Consider the following 24717-nt stretch of genomic DNA (forward strand, 5'->3'; position numbering starts at 1 on the left):
GCGCTAGGATTTGGTGTCTGTGTCAGCGGTAACTCTACAGTACACTAGAGGGGAGTGTGTGGGGTGGAAGGGGTGGGGAAAGGGTACATTCAAAGGGGGTTAGTGATTGCCCTCTAGGGGCCGAGAAGAAGGAAGCCTTATCAGGCGCCCGGTCTCCAACTGCACAGCTGGCTGTCACCCAAAACTGATGGAGGCTTAGCGGAGGGAGGGGAGAAGCTGTTGCTTGACACAGCAAACTCAATGGGGACTACAGCTAATCCAAATGTTTGCGTGTTGTTGAGAGTGTATTGAGAGAACTACATCCCTGAAGTGATTGATTCTGCAGATGTATTTTGGCATTCAACTGCGGAAATGGCATATAGTTTTTCATATACATAATATAAATCTCACTGAATAAGCGTTTTTTATTTTATTACATAGCCTCGTAAATACAGGGTGGAGGTCTAAAAAGAGCCGTTGATACATAACAAGCGATCTCATGAACCCCCTGTAGCATACAAGGAAAATAAAAATAAGAAAAGTTAAACAATATATGTTCCCGGTGTTCGTAGTACAACAGGAGAGTACGTACACCACCGACACGTTTTTTTGCAGTATCGGATGTGGAAAAAATCCGATTATTTTCCATGATCACCGGCAGGTATAGTTTTGGTTTTCCCGGAGTAGCCTACTGTCGCGTGAATTCCTGTCTCATTCAACAACATTCTATATACACACGGGGAAGTGAAGACTTGCTAATTTAAAGGTGGGAAGCTGTTTTAAAAGACAACTGCTGAAATTAAACATGCTGTTAAAAAATAGACCAACCTAACTATCGAATTAGCTAAATAATTCGCAGTGAAACAAAGGTGACACACATACACAGTCCAAATAAATGTCAGTCAAACCAATGTCAGCCAGAACACGATACGCAGCGACAGTATCCAAGCGCCACCTTCAGTTTTATCTTTAAAAAACGAGAAATCCACACAGTTGACGAAAATTTCCATCGGACAAGGTATACTGTATACCGGCAACATACTCTTAAAAAAACAGCAAGATATTGTTATCGTTAGGGGAAATAAAAATAACGCGCGTTTCTTCGTTATTTGTGCGTTTGCGGTCTTCCAGAGCGCCTTTAGATACCGCTGCCTGCTTAGTGCTTGTTTTAATATGCCTGTCTCGCACAGCGTGGGACGAAATACTTTCGAAGGGACCCCACCCACAAATCTCAGCGCCAATGAAAATTTGCGTGGGGCGGAATAAAGGTTTAAGGGACTGTTTTGAGTCTGTTGGGCGGAGTAGAGGAGACGTGATTGGATCGTTATGAATGACGTAACCGACATGAAAAAGCTAATAACTAGTTAAGAATGCAGTTTCCAACTCGGGAAAGAGTACAGGCTGCGGGTTAGGGAAGTGGGCGCGTCAGTGAAACAAGCAAGAAAGTCAAGCTGTGGATAGACTGTGGAGTTGCAGCGTCTACGGCAACGTAACGCAACCGGAACGATGGTGCAGCAGACAGAGACTAGCGAGACAGAGAGCATGTCTAGGGAGGCAACCGACACAGAGGAGAACGAATTTATGGCTTGCAGCCCCGTGCCGCTGAATCCGGACTGGTGCAAAACGGCGACTGGCCACATTAAGCGGCCAATGAATGCGTTCATGGTTTGGTCTAAAATCGAGAGGAGAAAGATTATGGAACAGTCCCCGGACATGCACAACGCGGAGATCTCCAAAAGACTGGGAAAGCGGTGGAAAATGTTGAAAGATAGCGAAAAGATACCCTTCATCAGGGAAGCCGAGAGGCTCCGGCTCAAACACATGGCTGATTATCCGGACTACAAGTATAGACCCAAGAAAAAACCAAAGCTGGACAGTTCTTCAAAACCATCAGCGCCGTCACCGGAAAAACCCGGAGGAAAAAATCCGAAAACACCCAATAAAAAATGCTCTAAATTGAAGCCCAGCAAGGCGGGTGCCAAGTCATCTCACGAGTACGGAGACGATTGCGTGTTTCAAAACGTAAAGTGTAAGACTGTTAAGAGTGAACTCACGGATGAAGAAGACGATGACGAATATGAAGAGGATTTTCGTATACGGATTAAACAGGAGGATGAAGAGCCAACGAGGCCGTACAATGTTGCAAAAGTCCCCGCCAGTCCAACTTTGAGTTCCTCTACTGAGTCGGAGGGTGCCAGCATGTATGAGGAGGTTCGGAACGCAGCGCCAAATAGACTGTTTTACAATTTCAAGAATATCACCAAGCAAAGCGCAACACACCCAGCTTCCGTTTCACCAGCATCATCCAGGTCCGTTTCCACTTCGTCCAGCGAAGACGCGGACGATTTGCTTTTTGACTTCAGTTTAAACTTCACCCCCACTGCTCAAGGATCCGAGCTGGGGAACCCGAATTCAGGAAACCTCTCTCTCTCCCTAGTGGATAAAGATTTGGACTCTTTCAGCGAAGGCAGCCTGGGTTCTCATTTTGAATTTCCAGATTACTGCACCCCGGAGCTCAGCGAAATGATAGCGGGGGACTGGCTGGAGGCGAACTTTTCTGACTTGGTGTTCACTTACTGAGTTAAAAAGAACCCCGGTAATGACAGGGGAGGAAGAAATTAAATTATATGTCCTGTCCATGTTGTTTCTAGCCCTGCCCCTTCTGTGGTTTATCTTTGGGATCGGGGGAGGAGGCGAAATGAGGTTTGGGGAATTAAAGATGCTTTTGAGGCTGGCACTGTAGCATAAAAAGTCTGCAGACGCTTTTCTGGCAGCAAGACAGGGTTTTATGGATTTTTCTGTAGGTCTACAATTACTGTTCAACTAAAACGGACCGCAAAAGGGAAAATCTGTGAACTTCTATGCATCTTACATCCTCTTAAAAACTGCAGGGAGCTAAACACGTTGAGACTGTGGACTGATTCAAAGCAAATCTGTGAACCTACTCTGTTCAGGACGTTTCTTTTACAATGTTTTTGTGATTTATATATGCCGTAAACATTTCTTTTTATATATAGAACCAATTCATTTTACCTCCCAGTTTGACAATTTTAAGCAGCCTAATCCTCTCGCGTGCAGGAGCGAGAGGATACATTTTGATACATGACAGACCTCATCTTTTTAAAAGAAAAGTAAGATATTTTCAGGCATATTTTTGTACAGTCAAAAGGGAATGTTCTTATTGTGCTTTTAGTAAGGCTCAGGCGCTTGTTCCCGCTGTCATTACTTTTAGCATGCAAGGGGAGTCCTGCTCAAAGGATTAAGTTCGATTGCAAAACTTGCATCAAAATGCCTTGTGATTTTAAGCTAGGTTTGTACAGTCGTAGATCAGATTCGTTGAGTATTTGTAGGAGGAAAAAAAACAATGGCATTGTGGGAGAAGCAGATTTCAGTGCCCGGTACTAGTTTGACGATTGTATATGTACTGTAATATAGTAAAGTTAGGAGTTTATGTATATCATGCTCGTGGTATGTGGATGGATCCCAAATCGCAGGTGTGAAACTGGATTATTATTATTTTCTTTTTGTATTTTTTATGGCACATACTGATTCCCCAAATCCCTCATTTTTGTGCAATATATACTCTTAAAATACAGACCATCTGCATTTTTGTAGCAAATGATGGAGAAACAGACTCGAGCTCTGTCAACATCATTACCTGTCCTAATGCGGAAGTCGGTATCTTTACAAAAATAAAGACAGATATCAGCTGGAACTGATGCAAAATGAATAAATATGGCCATGGGTGGTAGTGCGTGTCTTGCGGGGGAAATATAATAAATCTAGTCGTTGATTACCGTACCCAATTTGATCACAAGACACGATATTTGGCATCGTGAAGCAAAATTGAAAAAAACAAAAACAAAACGTAAAAGTATTTCTGTGCCGTAATAGGCGAGGCATGTGGGTGGTCTGGAAGTAAAACACAAGCATTCCATATTGCAGTTTCATAAAATGGAACATTTATTTTAAACTTAAGACTGCCTTTTCTAAAACATTAACCTTGTATTTTTTGTTTGTTCCTTGCACTTAATAGACAGATTTTGTTTATTTTTATGTGGGTCCTTAATATGAAGTGTTTGAATACATGATTTGGAATACGACGTACGCTAACACCAAGGATAAAACATTAAAAGACACGTGGTAGTGGTTATGTCCTATTCCAAGTGTGCATCTCTTTTTGACTCATGTTTTAATAAACTATTAATTACCACCAACCGTTTGTGTACGTTCTTACTGATATGCATACTGTCATGGTGTTTGATGTGAGGGCTCTTGTGATTCTTCGGCTGACTGCGGCGTGTGGTTTGGGAATTGACACTGCAACGTAAAATTAACACACAGGAGAATGGCATTCAAAAGGTAAGCAACCTGCTGTTATTTAGTGCAATGTATTCAGTAGTAAATCCCAGGAATGTATTCACTACTACACCAGAATACTGTTTTCATTAAATTATCTTTTACATTTTGCGGGCGGCATTGTGGGTGGGCGTGTCTACCTCCAATCTGCTGAGTTGCGACCAGTAATAGATTCAATATTTTGCTCCACATAAATATTTCCTCCTTTGTTTTCAGATAAAGGGAAACGCTGCATTTTAATTTTGTTAATAGAAATTTTTTTTATTAAAGATGGTAATTTGCCAATGATGTCTAACTCTACAAGATAAAATCTTTTTGCAGTTCCATGCATACAGAAATGCGCTTTTCTCACCACGTTGGCGCGTGGTGCCTTTAAGAAATTGAATTGTGCGCTCCTACAAATGCATGGCCGTGATTGGTGGAATTCGTAATTTTCCAGCCTCTTGGAAGTCGAAGCTGTGCTGTGCCAATGAGCTCTCATATTTCAAAAACGTCTGCTCCGTGTACCACCGCGTTGCCCTTAACAACACAAGTATACAGTCGCCATCTATCTGGCAAGTGCTCCTTTTAAAAGTGCTAACACTTATATAAACAGCCCAACTGCTCTATTTCTTTATATGAACGGTAACAAACAGTTCTTTGAGAGCCCGAATACAAGCATTCATTTGTATATTCTGGTTATGTCACCGCATAGCCAAGCACATGCAATTATCACAGGTCAACTGATCATTTAATGGTAACAATGCAAATTCATCAGAAATTAGGATGTCTCTTAATTAATAAAATGGATAAATAATGTAAAACGAATTACTTGCATGCAGTGCATTTTCTTTCCCTCAGTGAAAGACAGCAGTAAGCCTCGAGAGGTTTAGAATTGCATATCTAGTTTTTAAGGGTGACCTGCATTGACTATGCAGCAGCGCAATTTAATCACAAATATTTGCTATGCATGATTGAATTGCTTCATCTTTCCCCATTAAGTCAGTTTAGCAAATATGTAATAAAACATTTAACTGGCTATTACTTTACCTGACCTATTGGTCAAAGTTGCAAATGGATTCTGGGTAATTCCCAGTGGAAACCCGAACATTGATTTTGTGTTCTTCTGAAATATCTGGTGTAGGCTAATACCATTGGTGCATGATGAAATGAAATTACTGAACCGTTTAGATCCTTCTCTTTTTCATTCTTTAAATAAATGCATGAAAATATAGAATCAACCATAGATGTCAAAGTCGACACAATCAGCATTTAAAATCCAGCCAGACATTATGACAGAGGAAAGTCATTTCCAGTTCCATGGACTTTTAAATAATTTAAGTGCCCACAGACATTGCAGCTAATACTGTACTTTACACAAATTTATACAAAAATGCAGAGCTGTTAATTATTACAGGTTGAAACTGAAAGTCTCATTACATTGTAGAGACCTTGAGATTCAAAATGTCATTTTACTTGCAAATGTAAGTGATGGTTTAAGAGGGGCTTCTGTGTCATTTTTTTTTGCTTTTGAAATGTGCCCTGGTTAAACTGAGGCGCCTTTTAAAGTGAATGTACAGTAATGCCTGATTCATCCTCTTGAGTCCAGTGCTTGCCAACATTGTTCCTGGAGAGTCACAAGGTCTGTTGTTATTTTTTTCACCCTTAAATCAGCAACACATTCAGATCAAAGTAAGTAGGTGATATGGGACCCGCAAGGTCGATGGTTCGATCCCCAGTGTAGCCACCATAAGATCCGCACAGCCGTTGGGCCCTTGGGCAAGGCCCTTAACTCTACATTGCTCCAAGGGAGGATTGTCTCCTGCTTAGTCTAATCAACTGTACATCGCTCTGGATAAGAGCATGCCAAAATGCCATTAATGTAATAGTCAACCGTTTTAATTGACACATTTAGGGTTCCTGAAATCACAGTCCTCGAGCTCTGAGAAATTCAGGTTTTCCACCTTCGCTTTACCTGGGAGGTAGGTGTGAAGACAGTTTGGCCAATCAGCAGCTAATTGTTCAGCTAATTACCTGGGAGAAAATAAAGCCAGGCCCGAATTTGGATTTCAGGTCCAGATTTGAGGATCACTGATTTAGCAGAAAGAACTTGTGGTTCACCAGGACCAGAGTTGGGGTGGCCTGATGCATGTTTTCATTCTTGTTCCCCTGTCCGGGTGGCTGCAGTCCACTGTGTCCCATTTCCGTACTTTTGGAATGAGACGGCAGGGATGCTAGAAAGCGGCTAGCATACCATGCGGATACACAGAACGCTCTCCTGCTTCTGGTGAAATCTAAAATGGCTCAAGCCGTTATGTTTCGAGTGTGTTATTTCCACCTCAGGAACCCACGTACTTCTTCCCCAACCAAAGGCCCCAGAATAAACGGCAACTATTTGTCAAAGTATTTGGCCATACAAACATGGATTTTTTTTGTTTTTCACAGCATTCTGTGCAAACTCTGTTGTACAAGGAAATCCCAGGAGATCAGATGTTTCTGAGATATTCAAACCACCCTGTCTGGCACAAGTCACTAAGATCACATTTCTTCCCCATTCTGATATTTGGTCTAAAAAACAACTGAGCCTCTTGACCATGTTTGGATGCTTTTATCCATGTAATTCCTGCCACATGATTAGCAGATGAAATATTTGCAATAACAAGCTGGTGTACAGGTCTACCTAATAAAGTTCTCAGTCAATGTATATCAGGGATCAGCGACTCACTGCCTTTGAGGGCAGATACTGCTGGTTTTCCACCTTCCCTTTTCCTGGGAGTAGTCAGTCAGTGTCAGTATCAGTATCAGTAGCACTAATTACCCAGGAGAAAGGAAAACCAGGGCTGGAGTTGGATTCAAGGACCACATTTGATGATCCCTGCTCTAAATCATGAAATCCATGCTCTTTTCTACCAGAATGTGTTTCACCCACTATCACATTCATCCCAAACTCGAATCCCTGCTCACCTACTCAGCATCACACATTTTAGTAAGGAATGCCAATGTTATCGAGGATATGTATCACTACAATCCAAGTAACAAGTGAGAAATTTAACAGCTAATTATTTCAGTTTAATTATTCTCCCTAAAACAAAGGATTTATTCAGAGAAATATGTAGATGAAAGTGTTTAACACGAATGCTTGCTTACAGTCTGTTGGGAGTTTGACACCTTTTTGTCATGTTTAAGAACAGGCTGCCTACAAATTAATCGGGACGCATCAAAACAGTAAGGCCTGAGAAGCTCTTATACTTATTAATCTATGCTAGAGGTGCACGTGCATGTGTCCAAGAAACACAACAGCCAATCATGTTTTATATGGCACCAAATGTTGCTTGTGTCCTGTCTTGGACATGGGAAGAAAAGGTGGCCAAATAAGACCCTGTGTCATCTAGTTTCTAGTTCAAGCTCTTTCCAGCCTTTGGCGGGTATTCATTTGTTTCCTTTGGGAGAGGAGACAGACAGAGTCCCTGCTCCATCTGCTGTGGAGATATTAACTGCCCCTCTGTGTTTATGAAAGGACAAATAGACAAGGGATAATTCCCCCCATAGCACCTTAGCACCTGACCACAGTGAGTGAAAATCGAGCTGTGGTACATTGCTAGTACACAGGTGACTAAGCTGTATTTGACTTGACAGTCCGGGAAATAAAGCAGCCAGGGCCGCTGATGGGCTCGCCACTGTGTCAGCGGCGTCTGTTTACGACTTTATCACCGGCTCGCTACCTGCTCGTTGTGAGCTCAGCTGGCCAAGCAAGCGCTTTAGGAAACCTCAAAGAGGCGATAACTGCACGTATTGTCATATCCGATGGACCTGTTGACCGAGCAATTGTCATTCCGGAGACTTCCGTAAAGGTTCAACCTCTGAACCAGGAACCTGTGTCGACAGACTAAAAAGGGTCTGTTTTATGATGTTATCGAGGGCAATAGTCAGACCTTTAAATGTCCACCGTCTATGGCCTCGCCTACCTTCTGGTCTCTCCCGTTTGAAAAGAGTCTCCAACGGGCACTCAGACGACAACGCCTTTTGGAAAGCAGCTTCCCTTTAAAAAAAAACAAAAAAACATTTAAGAGATATTTGCGTAAATAAAAGTGGCCTGAAATCATTAGCAATCACAGCATGGAGATTAACCTCCAGGCTGACAAAGTAATTACGTTGTTTGTGAAAAGTTTGGCCGACTTGATTGTGGTCAATCGAGGAATTATGCTTGTTTAACCTCCTTTGGAATTAATTACAAGTCTGTGCCATGTGTTTATCCTACTGCCTTCCAGCTGCCTGGCTTGTTTTCGCACAGTCAGATAGACTGTGTGCACTTTATGTACATTAAATGCGCATTAGTCTCTTATTTTCAATACAAGCAGATTTTTGACCCGGATCCAAGTTGCAACTTAAGCAGCGGATCCTTCTAGGAGACGCTAGAAGGCAGAGATAATTCATCCGATTTCCCTGATGCTCTAACTGTTATCTGATCCTTTAAAGAAGAAAAAAAAAAACCCCAGATAATTTATCTATAGCGTCTGGCCTAAAAATAAGTGCAAAAAGCGCTTCTCTAAAAACCTGTGAATGATACCTGTTTTGACAGTACAAAGTGAATGTGGATGGGAAAACATTACTGCTTTAGCACTCCCTGAAAATTCCTGCATGTTGGTCCACGGAGGGGAGTCTGAGCCTGGCCTGTAAACCCAGACATGTGGAGTTAGGGTCAGGTTTCCCAGAGATTTCAGAGTGGGGGTGGGGGTATGTTACTCAGCATGGAAAAAAGCTGCCTCACACACAGTGCAACTGGATCTCTGATTCAGAGACCCCGCTCTGCAGAGATTTGTGCTGTTTGCCACTGTCACATAGTGGACCAGAAACTGTATCCAGTGTATCAGGAATTGTATCCAGAATGTTCCGGGCTGCATTACCAAGCGAGACTGTCCCCTTAATAAAAAATAATGCACACATCTGAACACTTAAATGGAAAGCTCTGTAAGCTCAGTGAAAAAAACCCACTTTACATGAAGTGGGTCTAGTGTTGTGTTCACTATAACGATGTAATGCATTGTAACCATTGCAATAAGCAAGCATAAACATTAGACCAGCTGGTTTTCATAGGGCCTGCAGCATATAATGTTATGAGTGTCATTATTATCAGTGCTTATAGTTTCATGCTTTCTAACCTTGTGTTACTTATTATAAACTGGTCATAATCCCTCTGTATGCCTGTGACAGGTTTTATGGTGATAATTTAAAGCTTTATGAAGATCCACTCTAGGCAAAGAATTACCATTATGTTTTCAACAGAAGTTGTGCCCGAACCGTGTTCCCTCCTCCACATGCGCACTCATACAATTACCGCCAATGATTGAGTGCCATGAAACAAAGTCTCACCCGATAGCCTCTTCCTTCCCCCTGCTGCCATCAGACAAGAGAAGAGGTTTTTCCTTAACAACCTCACAGTCGACGATATAGAGGCCCTCCCTCCCCCCTGCCCGGCACACAGAACCCCTCCTCCTGTCCTTTTTCGGGTAGGCTAAGAACAATAGCCAAAGGGTACGCAATTTGGCCGAGCCAGCAGCCGGCACGGCATTCATATTCATTTGTAATCTAATACTGTGCCGTTGCTCTGTTGGCCCCTCCCCCTCTTGTTCGCTATAGAACCCCTCTCCAATGCACTCCACACAGCAACCATTGTAATCCCCCCGTGCCCCCTTCTTTCTGCCCCCCTCCCTATTCCCCCCAATTCATATGTTACCCAGGTTACCCCTATAAGGGCAACCTCTCGCCATTGCATAAGTGCTGCCTCCAATTTGAAAAGACTCTTGCTTGCTTCAGTAAATAATTAGCACATGAAACCCTTGGAGAAACTGTGCAGGAAGCAGGGGGCAAGAGAAGGGTTAATTTTAATGAGTGCAGTGCTGCATTTCTTTTTATTTTTTTTTGATAGATCGCACACCCCCCAAAACCTTGGCTTGCTTGAGCCAACGGCCCATACAGCGTAAATGCAGGACTCATCTTAGAATGGTCTGTTATCCCCTTTCTTTCCAAATTGCTGACCTCTTGCTTCTAGGCTAAGGAAAAATCAAAATTTCCCCCAACAATGCTTTTTAAATTTATTTTGAAGATATCTTCTGTGGAGGAAAAAAGAAGTGAAAATATTTCTGATTTAGGACTTTCCACAGCAGGTTATTTGGAGGCAAAGTACATTTGTAACTTCTAGAGTGTTTGTGTCCACCTGCACTCTCAGAAAATAAGAGATGGTGGAGGTACATTTTTGTTTTTCAAGGATCTCGCTTCCCAAATGTATCCTGAAAGCACAGTAATCTTTTCTTGTGTAGAAATTAGTACACTTTCCAGGTAAAATTTTTCCAGAACTCTTCACACAGCTAGCACAACAGCACTCTTTGTGGAGCAAACTGTGAATAACTTTTTCATTGCTTTGAGAAAAAATGCAATCAATGGGCACAGTTTCCAAAAATCAGTCAAGTCAGACTGAACCAGCTCAAAGTGCAAATTTTTGCACACACTATTTCAAAACTGATTCACTCAGGTTCAGAACCTAACATATATATACACATTTTAAGTGGATAACAATTTTCTAAGCCACAAATACTGTATTGAAATGCATTCAAAAACCCTTTGGAATTATTTTGGAATTATTTTGTTAAATGGACCCAGGAAGAAATACAGAAGTGGGTGAAAGAGGAACACAAATGGCTGGATGATGGTGGGGGAGGAGTATGAATTTGTGGTGCCATTCACAGAGGATTGATGCCGGATGCCCGGGTTTATCTGCTGATGATTGCCAGGGATGTATTAGGCATGCAAAGAGGTTATTTCCCCAGTGTATAGCAAGAGGGGACGTAGGGTGTGCTGTTGACGAGAACATCGAGGCTAAATGAATAGGTCGACCGGCATTACTGTACCTGTGACTTCCAATTTCTTTCACAGTTAACTACATTCATGTTTGTCAATAAAACCTTTACTGCAGCATTTATATGGCTTGTATATATACTGTGTATATACTGTGGTACATTCCATACAGTAAAGATTCTATTGCAGGTGCCATTCTGTCTGATTTGTTAAACTCTAAGAACTAAGTAGTACTTCAAGCACAAGATTATATACTACTTCATCTACTGTAATTTCATTGCTCATTGTGCTATGATTGACAATGTATTCTTGTTGGAATTAGACTATTGGCAGCATTTTTTTAAATTCATGAAGTCAAGACATAGCAGAGTTTTGGTGCATTTTGAATATGAAATTAACTGTTGCGCCTAGGTGTGTGTTGCTGCTGAGTTTTGAAAAAGTGAACACAGTATTGAAAAATACTGATATATCCCTGGCAATTGTAAAAAACTGTAATTATATATTGCTGGCTCGGGGTCTAATTTTACACATAGGGGTACCACCCCAGCATTTGTACCTTTTTAGGCACTTTACATACCTTTATTTTTGAGTGTGTGTTTGTCTACATGTTTCTTTGTGTGCATGCATGCAGGTGAGTGTGTGTTTGTGGATGTTTTTATGCGTACAAGTGCTTGTGTGTGTCCGTATGCGTGTGTGTCTGCATGCATGCAGGTGAGTGTGTGTTTGTGGATGTTTTTATATGTACAAGTGCTTGTGTGTGTCCATATGCGTGTGTGCATGCATGCAGGCAATTGTGTGTTTGTGGATGTATTTATGCGTACAAGTGCTTGTGTGTGTCCGTATGCGTGGTGTGTGCATGCATGCAGGTGAGTGTGTGTTTGTGGATGTTTTTATGCGTACAAGTGCTTGTGTGTGTCCGTATGCGTGTATGTGTGCATGCATGCAGGCAATTGTGTGTTTGTGGATGTTTTTACGTGTAAAAGTGCTTGTTTGTGTCCGTATGCGTGTGTGTGTGCATGCATGCAGGTCAGTCTGTGTTTGTGGATGTGTGTATGTGTACAAGTGCTTGTTGTGTCCGTATGCGTGTGTGTGTGTGCATGCATGCAGGTGAGTGTGTGTTTGTGGATGTGTTTATGCGTACAAGTGCTTGTGTCTGTCCGTATGCGTGTGTGTATGTGCATGCATCCAGGTGAGTGTGCGTTTGCAGATGTGTTTATCTGTACAAGTGCTTGTGTGTGTTCATATGTGAGCGTGTGTGTGTGCATGCAGGCGAGTATGTCTTTGCAGATGTATTTAAGTGTACAAGTGCTTGTGTGTGTCTGTATGCGTGTGTGTGTGTGCATGCTCGTGTGCCACCATCCTTCGCTCCGCTCCTTTAACTCAGCGCAGTCGATCTGAGGCTTCTATCAGCGGTGTGGAATGCCAGTCAGAATGGCAGAGGTCGGATTTCAGACCGGCCCCTCGCTGCCGACATTCCCCCGAACACTCAAAATCGTTCCCGTTGCTATCTGAATCGCCACAGAGCTCTCGCCGTCTGCTATTTTAGAGTCAGGAGAAAATTGAAAACACAAGTGAACTGGCAGTAATTTAGAATACGAGAATGCCCTTCAATTTAAGCTATCACTACAAATTTAGGGACGTAGTACACCAATCAGGCTTAAGTAGTTTGATACCAAAGTTACTCATTAAAAAGTAAAAATAAAACAGACATAAAGATGGTAATGAGAACCATGTGATTAGTGAGGGAAAATGTTGTCACGTCATCCACTCCCTCCCCCCATTCTTGTTATCTCCCAGTTACATCATTCCATGTTGCTGTGAGCCAAAAGTACCATTAACTGCTATTAGATGCTAATGGTCTCTACATCCACCAACAATTATGCAGACATTGCTAAAGTCGGATGCGTTGATAGAATTTAACCCTCTCGGTAGGGCTGAACAGGGAATCAGACTGCTGTGTTTTGAGAGATAAATTCCAAGAAACTAGCACTTCATTATTAATGCCTGCCAATAAACAATTCATATGTCCTATGGCAGATCCATATCCATTATGGATAAATACAGAAGTCATAAAATATACATGGGTCCAGGGAGCTACGCGTTTAAGTTCTCAGCGAAAAACAAATAAGCAAATTTGTTCGTATCTTCAAGATTTCAGCACGCAGATGGTAGCCTTGGCCTAGTCTTAACGGGCCTTTAGAGATGTTTTAATATTTCCCACCCACTCAACACCCTTGCCCCTTCTATGCCCTGGTGACCAGAGAATGTTGTGGGGCTCGGTAGACTAAACAAAAAGGACAGGGATCACGTGAAATGCCCTGGTAGTTCTGTGCAACAGACAGGCGATAGAGGCAGTGCAGTCTGCTGTAGTAGGGGTGCAGCTGGGGTTGGTCTTTTTTGGGTGCAATTTTCTTTTACTCTGAGGGATTTAGGAATTTAGTCCTGTTCTGTTTTTGTGGGCCGTTCATTAGTGAGGATACATGCGCCTTCTTCTCATGCATTTTTTTTTGTGTGATTAGAATAAAAATGAGATGTTTACGTTCGTTTTTTATTGTGGGCTATTAAAATAAACAATGTTGATCATAAGATAATTCTATGAGGATCTATGAAAATATAAATCCCAGGGAAAATCATATAATGGTTATTGGCTGAGATCCAAAATCGCATGCTGTGTACTTCTGCAGTCGGGTCCAGACACTGCAATTCACGCTGTTGAGGATGGACCTCCAAGTCTGTGAGTGGGCAGTATAATTGAACTTGATTTCATTTGGAATACATGTTCTCATTATCACCATGCTGTGAACTTTGACCTTATTTTTGGAACGAATGCATTTTGATTTATTATTATTTATTTAGGAGACCTTCAATATTCCTACTAATGCTTAAGAGTTTTCCTTTTGAGAACACGTATGAGCAATTGATTTTTTGAACAATAGCCTACTTGACATGTTCACAATGAACTTTAGTACTTCATTAACATAAAGTATATGCATTTAGGAGACCGTATCCAGAACGACTTAAGTATATAAGTGCATACATCCAAGTTGGGGCAACGAACAGTGATGATGCTAATACATTCAGGGTCACAAAAGATAGTATTGGTCAATACAACAAGTTAGATGCAGAGGAAAATAAGAAGTATGGTATTATTAGGAACATACAGTACTGTGCAGAAGTCTTAGGCACCCTAGACTTTATTATATATATGTTTATTTTTTGTGTGTGTTAGTATAAAAGAAATATTCATTTTCCAAAAGATTTAATTTGACAGAGACATTTTTGTATTTAATTAAAACATTTTACTGTAAGCAACTGACTACTTTTTACATAAAAACTTGATCAAGGCTGCAAGGAGCCAACCAAAGTGATGCAGTTTTAACGCCGAAGGGTGGTCACATTTAGGACCTTTCATTGAATTATTTTTTGAAAGAATCTTATCTGTACAGAATGTTATACAGGTGCCTAAGACTTTTTCATGGCACTGTAGTTTTAAATTTCACACAAATATTGTGAATAAACCCATGCAAAATACATCAGGTGAACCAACGTTCAGTTTAAATAGATGCGTCTTCTATCTACTGTATAAGATGGGCAGTGACACTGCTGTCCTGATTGTATTGGGGAGTTCGTTTCACCACTGGGGGGGCAGGTTAGAGAATAGACACGATCGAGAGGAGGGCCCCATTGGGAGGGGACGTAAGGCCTCTAGAGTCTGTGCAGCAGAGCGACCTGACAGGAGTGGGAAATCTGATGGTATTGCAGATACCAGCTGTTCCTTGTGCTGCACTACAGACCAGGGTGTGAGATTTGTATTTTATCTGGGCCACAACCGGCAGCCTCTGTAGGGAGATGAAGAAAATCATGATCGACATCAATTTTTCCTGCGATCTTAGTAGTAAGCAAGTATGTACTTGAGATTGGCCCAACAAGCACCTTAATGGAGAAATAATAATTAGACAATCAATTGCAATGCAAATGTTCAAAAACAAAGGTAAGTCCTTATTCATATACTTGTAACCCAAGGTGTCTGTGAAATACACTGAAATTCCACCCACGATTATACATTGGCATATATACCACAACATTAAAACATCTGCTTAATGCACCTTTTTCATGATTAAAAATGCTTCACCCTTCTTCCCCCCATTGGAATGACATGGAACTGCATGTGGTGAAACTCATGTAGGTATATAAGTACACATATCATATAATTAAGTATTTAAAGAGAAGTTTAGAGAATAAAGCATTTTTAATTATGAAAAAACTGGTTTAAGCAGGTGGTTTTAATGTTGTGGCTGATCGGTGTTTATGGTATATATGCCACTGTAAAATCATGGGTGGAATTTCAGGAGATGGGTGTGATATCAATAACACATTATTTTCTGTCATTAAAATTGTTCCTGTTTTTTTCAATGAGATGTGCCTGGGGTGAAGTGGTTAGGGAGCGAAGCTAAAAGGTCGTATATCTGACTCCCAAGTGGGTCCTGTTGCTCTGGCCTCTAGGAAGTGAGGATTTGACCTGAATTGCTTCAGCAAACATCGTGCTGTTTAAGTGCATAAATGTGTCAAACTTAAGCCGCGTTCGCTACCTTGGATAAGCCCACCTGAAATTCAACTAAATAATGCAACGTGGAAGGAACGTCTGGAGAACTGTCAAGGAAAACAAAAGCCGAGGCGCTTGCTCACGCACATGATTTTTAATATGTTTTGAAATCCCCGCAATGTAGCTCCAGCCACTGCAACTAAGATGGCAGACTGGCAGCATGCTCACCAGCTGTTCATGCAGCCTGTAGCCTAGTAGTTAAGGTACATGACTGGGGCCCACAACGTCGGTGGTTCAAGCCCCAGTGTAGCCGCAATAAGATCCGCACAGCTGTTCGGCCCTTGAGCCAAGGCCCTTAACCCCACCTTGCACCGGGGGGAGACTCTCTCCTGCTTAGTCTAATCAACTGTAAGTCGCTTTGGATAAAAGCATCAGCTAAATGACATATAATGTAATGTAAATTGCAGGAAAGCCAGGCGTTGGGGGACTTGGCCATGATCAAACACGGATGGCTCATTGATTTTCAAACAAGCACATTACCCCTCTGAACCGATATCAAAGAACAACACCTATGCGCTTCTTGCAATACACGCTAGCTACCCCGAAGCAAGCCCGCTTTGTTTTTTGAAAACGATGATCGAGGAACTCTATACCTGGAATTCGAGTGGCAGCGCCCTCTGAAGAAAAAGGAATTAGAAGAGGGAATTTGCAAGCTGCGGCACTGCGCATGGATTAATTATTTAAGCAGTCTTTTAGATTTCTTAATTAGAATGAGTAATCTGGTAATTAACATTAGACCGTGCAGTTAGGTACAGTATTTCACTGTAAAGCAGGCCCCTTTTTGTCTGTACAGTATAATAATCTCATTACAAGGAGTCTTACGAGAGAAAATGTACTTTTCTCATCCTTAAAGGATTTGCCACCTGTAATTGCTGTGCATTTAAAGCAATTTGGCCAGTGGTGACAGAATTTACCTGCTAACCACTGAAAAGTTAATGACCCTGTAAACCTATACTGTACCCCCTCCCCCCCCCCCCCTGCACTTAACTGCCCCGTATTACAGTGTAACAGTTTGTTCTTTCCCTATACACTTAACCCATTTAAATGGCTGTATTCTGCAGCCTCCTCTTTGTTGTATTTTATCCCCCGAAACTGGATAGTTTTGCCAGGAATGCTGGCCCTGGAGACAATAGCACGACTTGAACTCTGAAACTGTATACGTTTTCTTCTTGTTCATGAAATCTCATTTAGCAACACATCGTGCCTAATGCTTATATTGGAGTCATACAGTGTTTTCAGAAAATAGACCTCACCCTCACTCCTGATTGCAGAATACAAATGTTTATGCCAAGCTTTAAAACACCTACACGTGAACATCAGGTATGTATTTCCATCGCAGTTTTAAATATAGACTTAAAAAACCTCTTTGCCCTAGCAGTTTCAAATATTTAGTGTTTTAAATGTTTATGTTTTTTCCTGTATGTTCATTCTTGCATATGAGTACAGTATATACACTCAGTGAGCACTTTAATAGGTATTTATTACTTATTTTTTAGACGCATTGGTCTTCTGCTGCTGTAGCCTATCCACATAGAGGTTTGACACACTGTGTGTTCAGATGCTCTTCTACTACTGTTGTACAATGTGATTATTTGCGTTTTTACCTGCAGAAACGCCTTGTCAATGCTGCACATTGGATGTTTTTTGTTTTTCGCATCATTCTCTGCAAACTCTAGAGACTAGTGTGTGTGAGAATCCCAAGAGATCAGCAGTTTCTGAGATACTCAATCCACCCTGTCTGGCACCAACAATAATTCCACGGCCAAGTCACTTAGATCACATTTGGTCTGAAAAACAAATTAACCTCTTAATGCTTGTATGCATTTAGTCGCTGCCACATGATTGGCTGATTAAATATTTGCAGTAACAAGCTGGTGTACATGTCCACCTAATAAAGTGATCACTGAGTGTGTATTTTTGAACAATGAAAACACCTTGCCTGTTCAGCATCCTTGCATTGGCTACCAGGCAATTTAGAATTCATTTTAAGATTGTATTGATCACTTTTCATGCAGACTTGCACAGACTTGCCACAAATACAGCCTTAGGTCTTTGTGCAAGAGCCTTCTCCTTATTCCAGAGTCTAGATGATCAAAAACAGGTAACATGTCCATTCTGTTTGTGTCCCTAAACTCTGTAATTGCCAGTCCAAGATACACTCACCGAGCACTTTATTAGGTATTTTAGACTTTTTTTTTTTTTACTTCTACTGCTGTTGCCGACCACTCAGAGTTATGATGCATTGTGTGTTGCATACCACTGTTGTAATGTGTGATTATTTGCGTTACTGTCAGCTTTGACCAGTCTGGCCATTCTCCTCTGACGTCTCTCATTAACAAGGCATTTCTGTCTGCAGAACTGCTGCTCTCTGGATGTTTTTTGTTTTTCGCAGCATTATCTGCAAACTCTTGAGACTGCATGAAAATCCCAGGAGATCAACCGTTTCTGAGATACGCAAACCACCCTGTCTGGCACCAACAATAATTCCACCGTCAAAGTCACTTAGATCACATTTCTTCCCCATTCTGACATTTGGTCTGAAAAACAGCTGAAGCACTTGACCATGTCTTCCTGCTTGTGTGCATTTAGTTGCTGCTATATGATTGCCTGGTTAAATAATTGCATTAACAAGCTGGTGGACAGATCTACCTAATAAAGTGCTCACTGAGTGTATTTCATATACACTCTTTATAAATAAAATGTACTTACTAACCTAAATCATCGGAGATGCTGGCAAGTCTATTCTGCCATCTGACTGCTCAAAGATCTGACAGCCCCGTGCCATACATTTGTGAAATTAGCAGCATACTTGGAAACATCGAGGGAAATTTACGACTGGATTGCAATGAAAGCGTGACAAACTGGGAGCCGGGACCGTGGCGCATACATTAATGCACAGCAAAACAGGATGCGCTTCTTGCCTTGTGCACTTTGTGTGGTTGCAGCTGCTTGATTGTCACATTTCATTGAACAAAGTGAGCCGTGGTTAGTCACACGCAAATGCAAAAGGCGTGAAAATACCAGCTTATGATACCAAATTATTGGTCCATTTCATGTGTAATGAATGGCAGTATTTTTCACATCTCTGGGACTGGAGAAAACACCATGAAATTGGTGCTAAATCTATAGGAGAGAAATGTCAGAACACCGCTGCCAGTGGTTGTAGCCTGCAATCAGATCGCACTATATTTCAACACTGTTTTCCAACTTGCTAATTCAATGTGCCACTGGCTGTTGTCTTGTGATTGCATTGTTTCTCTTGCTCCTAAGCATTTAATGTATCTTACCATGTTAGCTTCTCTCAATCATGTTTCTCTAATTCGGAAACAGCATTCCAAAGCCCAGCAGAGCCATGAGGTGTAATGGTTTTCATTGTCAGTCGGTAGTCGATTACAAAGTGAATTCGCCTCACCGTGTGTCGAGGACATACATTTATTACAGAGTTTAAAATTAAAATAACAGTGTTATTGGCACTTCAGTTCTATGGTTGGCTGTTCCAGCTCAAGATAAGACGCTCTCTCCAAAAGAAGAAATGCAAAAAGAGATGGATAAATATACTACAGTTATTATAATTACGATGATTATTATTGTTATTATTCCAGAAAGCTGATATAAATTGGCTGGCCTTTCTTGTAAACTGGGGCAAAAAGAAGTGTGAAATAGACTCCCCTGTGCTCAGCTGGCTTATTCATGCATTCATATGATGCGCAAGCCTTGTGATGCACCTCATATCTGCCTCAAAGGAGGAATGAGATGGGATTGGCCAATCTCACAATGCCTGAGCTGGTCCGCTTTCCTTTTTTTTTGATGCATATGTTCAGGGGAACAGACCTGTCATCGTTCTGTCAGTTCCCCCACCGGTTTATTGGGCATACATCTTTTTTTTGCCTTGACGCACCAATCCTACCCATTCCTCTCACCACGCTCCGTGTTGGAATAATTAGGAAACCGAAAAGGCGCCTAATGCGCCAAAGCCAACCTGACAAAGGAACAGTAAATTATGATTTATGACAGGCCCCGGCGTGCCTGGGGATAGCTATTGATTTAAGTGCTGACTATTCTGATATCCACTGCCACACGCGCGGCCAAGTTTGCCTCTGTTTTTTAAAAATGCAGACACTACTCACTAGTGACCGGTTTACGAATCGATTCCCCCATCATGCACGCGTTGGGTGTTCCAAAAAATAACTTCATTAATAGTAAAGGCAAAGCTGTTAAAAGTGAAAGATTTAAACAGCATAGCAGATAGATAGAAGTGGAATATTGCCATGTTTCATTCGTGTGCTGCTTATAACCTAATGTACAATGCAATGTTTTGGGAATGGATACTTCATGCTCTGTATCTGTTCTGTATGGACTGAAAGCAGATGTGCAGTTGTTAATAATAGCCTTGTTCAGACCCTGTGGTTCCTTGTGATGATCTTGTCTTGTGTTTACACCGCTTGGAGCCTCGTGCATTCAAACTATTTCCCTGTACAAGTATCTCAGTGTTTGCCAATGCAATAAGAGTCAATCACACTGGCTTACCAAGTTATCAGAGTAAACTAAATTTATCAGTATACATGCCTGCCCAAATAAAGCTAAAGGGCACGTCTAAACATTAGTTACAAATGTCCAATTGTGCTTCCACACAATTTATTCAGAAGGTTGTAGTCTGGGACGGCTGTTATGCATGAATGGATGTTGAATGGATTGCTTCTGCAGTGGGTTAAAAGATCATCGTAATCGTACCAAGCCAAGCTTTGCTGCAGGAAGGGAAAGGCCATGGGACAGCAACATGGGCACCGTAGGAGGCACCTCTGTCTGCAAGGGAATACAGCATTTTTATTTTATATGAATTGCTCTGACACACATTGGTGTGGAAGACAGTAGAAGGCAAATCAAAAGTTGATATTGTGGGAGCATATTACATTACATTACATTACATTACATTAATGGCAGACAATCGGGAGCGGGAGACAATCCTTCCCTGGAGCAATGCAGGGTTAAGGGCCTTACTCAAGGGCACAACGGCTGTGCGGATCTTATTGTGGCTACACCTGGGATCGAACCACCAACCTTGCGGGTCCCAGTCATGTGTCTTAACAACTACACTACAGGCCGCCCCTGAAATAAACCATCTGGGTCTCTCTTCAACATTCGACATATTGAATACATATTGAATACCATCCAAATGGACCCGTATACATTTCCTTTGGAATTTAATGCACAGCTGAGGGTTTACTCTTTGTTTCCACTTTTTAATTAACTTACTAATTTGATATGCAAGATATTTATTAAATATCTCATTGCTATATAGATTAATTATTTTCTGTATTGAAAATACAGCATTTTCTTCAAGAAATGGTCTTCAACCATGTGTGTGCAGTTAATAGTTTTTGAGATATTCACAATTTGTAGGACGAGTACAAAATAGGTGGAAATTGCCCTCTCGGGGGGCAAAGAGGAAAGGGTTAAAGCCCATCAGCTGTGCCCTTTAATAACATGTACATAGCAGAGCAGCTTAACACATTAGGAGTGGCGGGAACCTCCTGTAAATGTAAGTCAAAGTTGAATATTCATAGTTTCAGGAACATCTCCCTGCAGATTTCAAGGAGAATTTTGCTACATCCCAGGATCTCCCAGGATCTCCCAGGATCTCCGTGCTGAAAATTCCAGACCAGCTGCGACTCGAAGCCAGCTTCAGATGGTTTAAGCTGCGTTTTCACCACTTCTAGCTGAGCTGTGGCTGGTCAAAGTGTCATGGTGGGAGGTTATTCCCGCTGTTGCCACGAGAGGGCCAAGGATCATTGGTTCCACCTGTTCCTTGTTAGCACCAGAGGAATTACCTCCCTGAGAGTATTTAAGACCAGCGGGTACTATCTTTCAGTGCTTTTGTGTTCAACCGTACGCCCTTGGCACAAAGCCGGTAAAAGCACCTAGACTCTGCACGAATACGAGTCAGGTTCGGTGCTGGTGGTTTATTCGCTAAAAAAGGTATTTATGAGAAAAGGTAAGGAACGCGTTCAGCTGAGAGTTTTATGTGCTGTCGCCTTCCTCAAGGGTTTTGTTTTTCTTTGGACTCGTGTGAGTCGGCGGTAGAGGGACGGTGTCCCCGGTACATGTATTTTGGTTTGCGTTTTGTCCCGAGCTGCGTCTCGAGGGTTTTTATTTTTCGTGCCTGGTCTTTTTCTCGCCAGGTTGTATTTTATTTTGGTTTGTGACCATTTGTGCCCAGCTATTGGCACATTTCCTGAAGTTATTGGTTCGCCCTGTTTGTTAAGGGTTGTTTTCTGTTTCCCCTTTTATAAGATTTGTGTTATTTTCTTTTCCGAGAGAAGTGTTCCCGAGGCTGTGTACCCCTATCTCGGTCTACTAGTCTAGAAGGGTTCTAGCATTGGTCGCCCCTGGCTCTCCGCCCCGCTCGCCACCCTTACAGAACACAAAAGCCACCATGGAGAGACCAGCGACCGGTTCAGGGGTCGAGATAGGAAGTTCCGCGCTTGAAGCTGTAATAGCCGCTCAACAGGCTGCTTTAGCGAGGCAGGAGCAGGCGCTGCGAGCGCTGCACGCACAGCAGGCGGCTACTGTAGAGCAGCAAACGGTGGTATTTCAGCGTCAGGATGAAATCCTGGCTAGGCTAGGTGGGCAGCAAGATGTGCTGATGGGGCTCGCCGATAGTTTTCGGCAACTGGCAAGCGAGTTCCGCTCAGCGCAGGCACAGGCGCCAACTCCCGACAACCCCCAACCACTCCCTTCTTCCCTACCTACGGGATCCGCTTCCCAGCCCATTACACAACTAATAAGGGAACCCAAATTACAGCTGCCGCTACGGTATGGGGGAGAGGCGGGTAAATGTAGGGGGTTTCTTTCCCAATGCCTAATTTTTTTTAAAGCCCAACCCTCACGGCTCTCAACGGATGATTCACGAATAGCGTCTATTTTATCCATATTGACCGGGGCCGCGCTGGCCTGGGCGGATCCGCTGATCAGGGCACAATCCCCGTTAATGAGCAACTCCCAGCTTCTTATGCAGGAGATGACATGGGTATTTGACCACAGCGTCACGGGCAAAGAGGCGGCGGCCCGCTTGACGTGGATGAGGCAGGGAGATCAGAGTGTGGCCGAGTTTTCGGTGGCATTTCAGGCTCTGGCAGGGGAGACGGGGTGGGCTGACGAACCGCTCATGACATTATTTACATGCGTGTTGTCAGACCCGGTCAGGGACGCGCTGGCCACAGTGGAGCCACCGGGGAATTTGGGGTTGCTTATATCTACGGCTATTCGCATCGACAACCGGGTTCGGGAACGTGAGCGAGAGAGAGCCGGCAGGATAGGTGGTTTTAATTGGCCGGTTCCGTCTTCCCCAGGTCAGGGTACAGAGACTGGGGGGAGACGGGGGGTACATAGCAAGGAGGAACCTATGCAATTAGATACTACCACTCTAGTGCGCCCTAGAGGGCGATCCGGGAGAGAATGGCTGTGCTTCTTTTGTAAGCGACCAGGGCACTTAATAAGAAACTGTCCCGACCGGAAAGCAAAAGAGCAGTCACTAGTGGGACCGAGTGCAGGTGTTGGCTTTCGCACAGTATTTTCCGTCGAATTGACATGGAAGGGGGCCACAGTTAGGACAGACGCTTTTATCGACTCTGGGGCGGTGGACAACTTTATTGACCGTCAGTGGGCTGAGCGAAACCATCTGCCGGTTCTGTCGATTCCGCAGCCTCAAGCCATCACGGCGCTTGACGGCCGCCCACTGGGGTCCGGGGTGGTACGTCATAAGACTGAGCGAGTGGTTATGCGTATCCCATTTCAGGGGCACCGGGAGCGTATATATTTTTATTTGGTGGAATCCCCGGTTTATCCGATAGTCTTAGGACATGTATGGTTAGTAAAACATCAGCCACAAATAAACTGGGGTAACCGGAGTAACCCGGTGTCCCAGTGGGGTCCGCAATGTGCTGCACACTCCGATCATACATATAACTCCTCGATGCCCCCTTTCGAAACTGACATAGGGTCCGAATTGGACGAAGAGGAGGTTAGGGAGCCCCTTGATTCTAGTGTCAGGGCGCCGGAGGAGGAGGAGCAGGAGGGGAGTCTAGAGTGGGACTCTGTGTATGACTGGAATCGTCCTATTGACGAGGGGGAGGGTAGCGAGGGCTCGGATTGGGACACCGAGAGCCTTTTAATGACCACAGGGAGTGGGGGTGAAGAGCAGATAGTAGGGGCTATTGAATTTTCGCTACCTATCAATGTTCCTAGGGTATATGGCGAGTTGGCAGAAGTATTCTGCAAGCAGCACGCGACCACGCTACCTCCGCATCGGCCGTACGATTGTGCGATCGATTTACACCCAGGTACACTTCCACCCCGGGGCGCACTCTATTCGCTGTCAGTGCCTGAGAGCAAGGCAATGAAAGAATATATCTGCGACGCCTTAGCCAATGGTTTTATCAGACCGTCTTCGTCTCCGGCTGGAGCGGGATTTTTTTTTTGTTAAAAAGAAAGGCGGAAGTCTAAGGCCATGCATTGATTACCGGGGATTAAATTCTATCACGGTTAGAAACAGATATCCTTTGCCACTTATGAACTCTGCGTTCGAGCGCCTGCAGACGGCGTCGGTATTCACAAAGCTAGATCTCCGTAATGCCTACAATTTGGTACGCATAAGGGAGGGCGACGAATGGAAAACCGCATTTAACACGCACTCTGGCCATTATGAGTATCTAGTCATGCCATTCGGCCTTACCAACGCTCCCGCGGTGTTTCAGGCATTAGTCAACGATGTGCTCAGGGAGATGCTGGAGAGGTTTGTATTCGTCTACCTGGATGATATCCTGATCTTCTCCGCCACTATCTCTGAGCACATTCGTCACGTGAAACTAGTGTTGTCGCGTCTTTTGGAGACTCGCCTTTTTGTTAAACCGGAGAAGTGCGTGTTTCACGCCAATTCTGTGTCATTT

General features: G+C 43.0%; 1 protein-coding gene across 1 annotated transcript; it reads left to right on the forward strand.

Moving 5' to 3' along the window:
• The first annotated feature begins 1377 nt into the window (after positions 1-1377).
• On the forward strand, positions 1378-4192 carry sox11a (SRY-box transcription factor 11a). Its single transcript, XM_061246694.1, has one exon. The coding sequence runs from the start codon at positions 1486-1488 to the stop codon at positions 2557-2559; it is 1074 nt and encodes a 357-aa protein (XP_061102678.1). The 5' UTR covers positions 1378-1485; the 3' UTR covers positions 2560-4192.
• Positions 4193-24717: the final 20525 nt, after the last annotated feature.

The sequence above is a fragment of the Conger conger genome, chromosome 1 (assembly GCF_963514075.1).
Source record: "Conger conger chromosome 1, fConCon1.1, whole genome shotgun sequence".
NCBI lineage: Eukaryota > Metazoa > Chordata > Actinopteri > Anguilliformes > Congridae > Conger > Conger conger.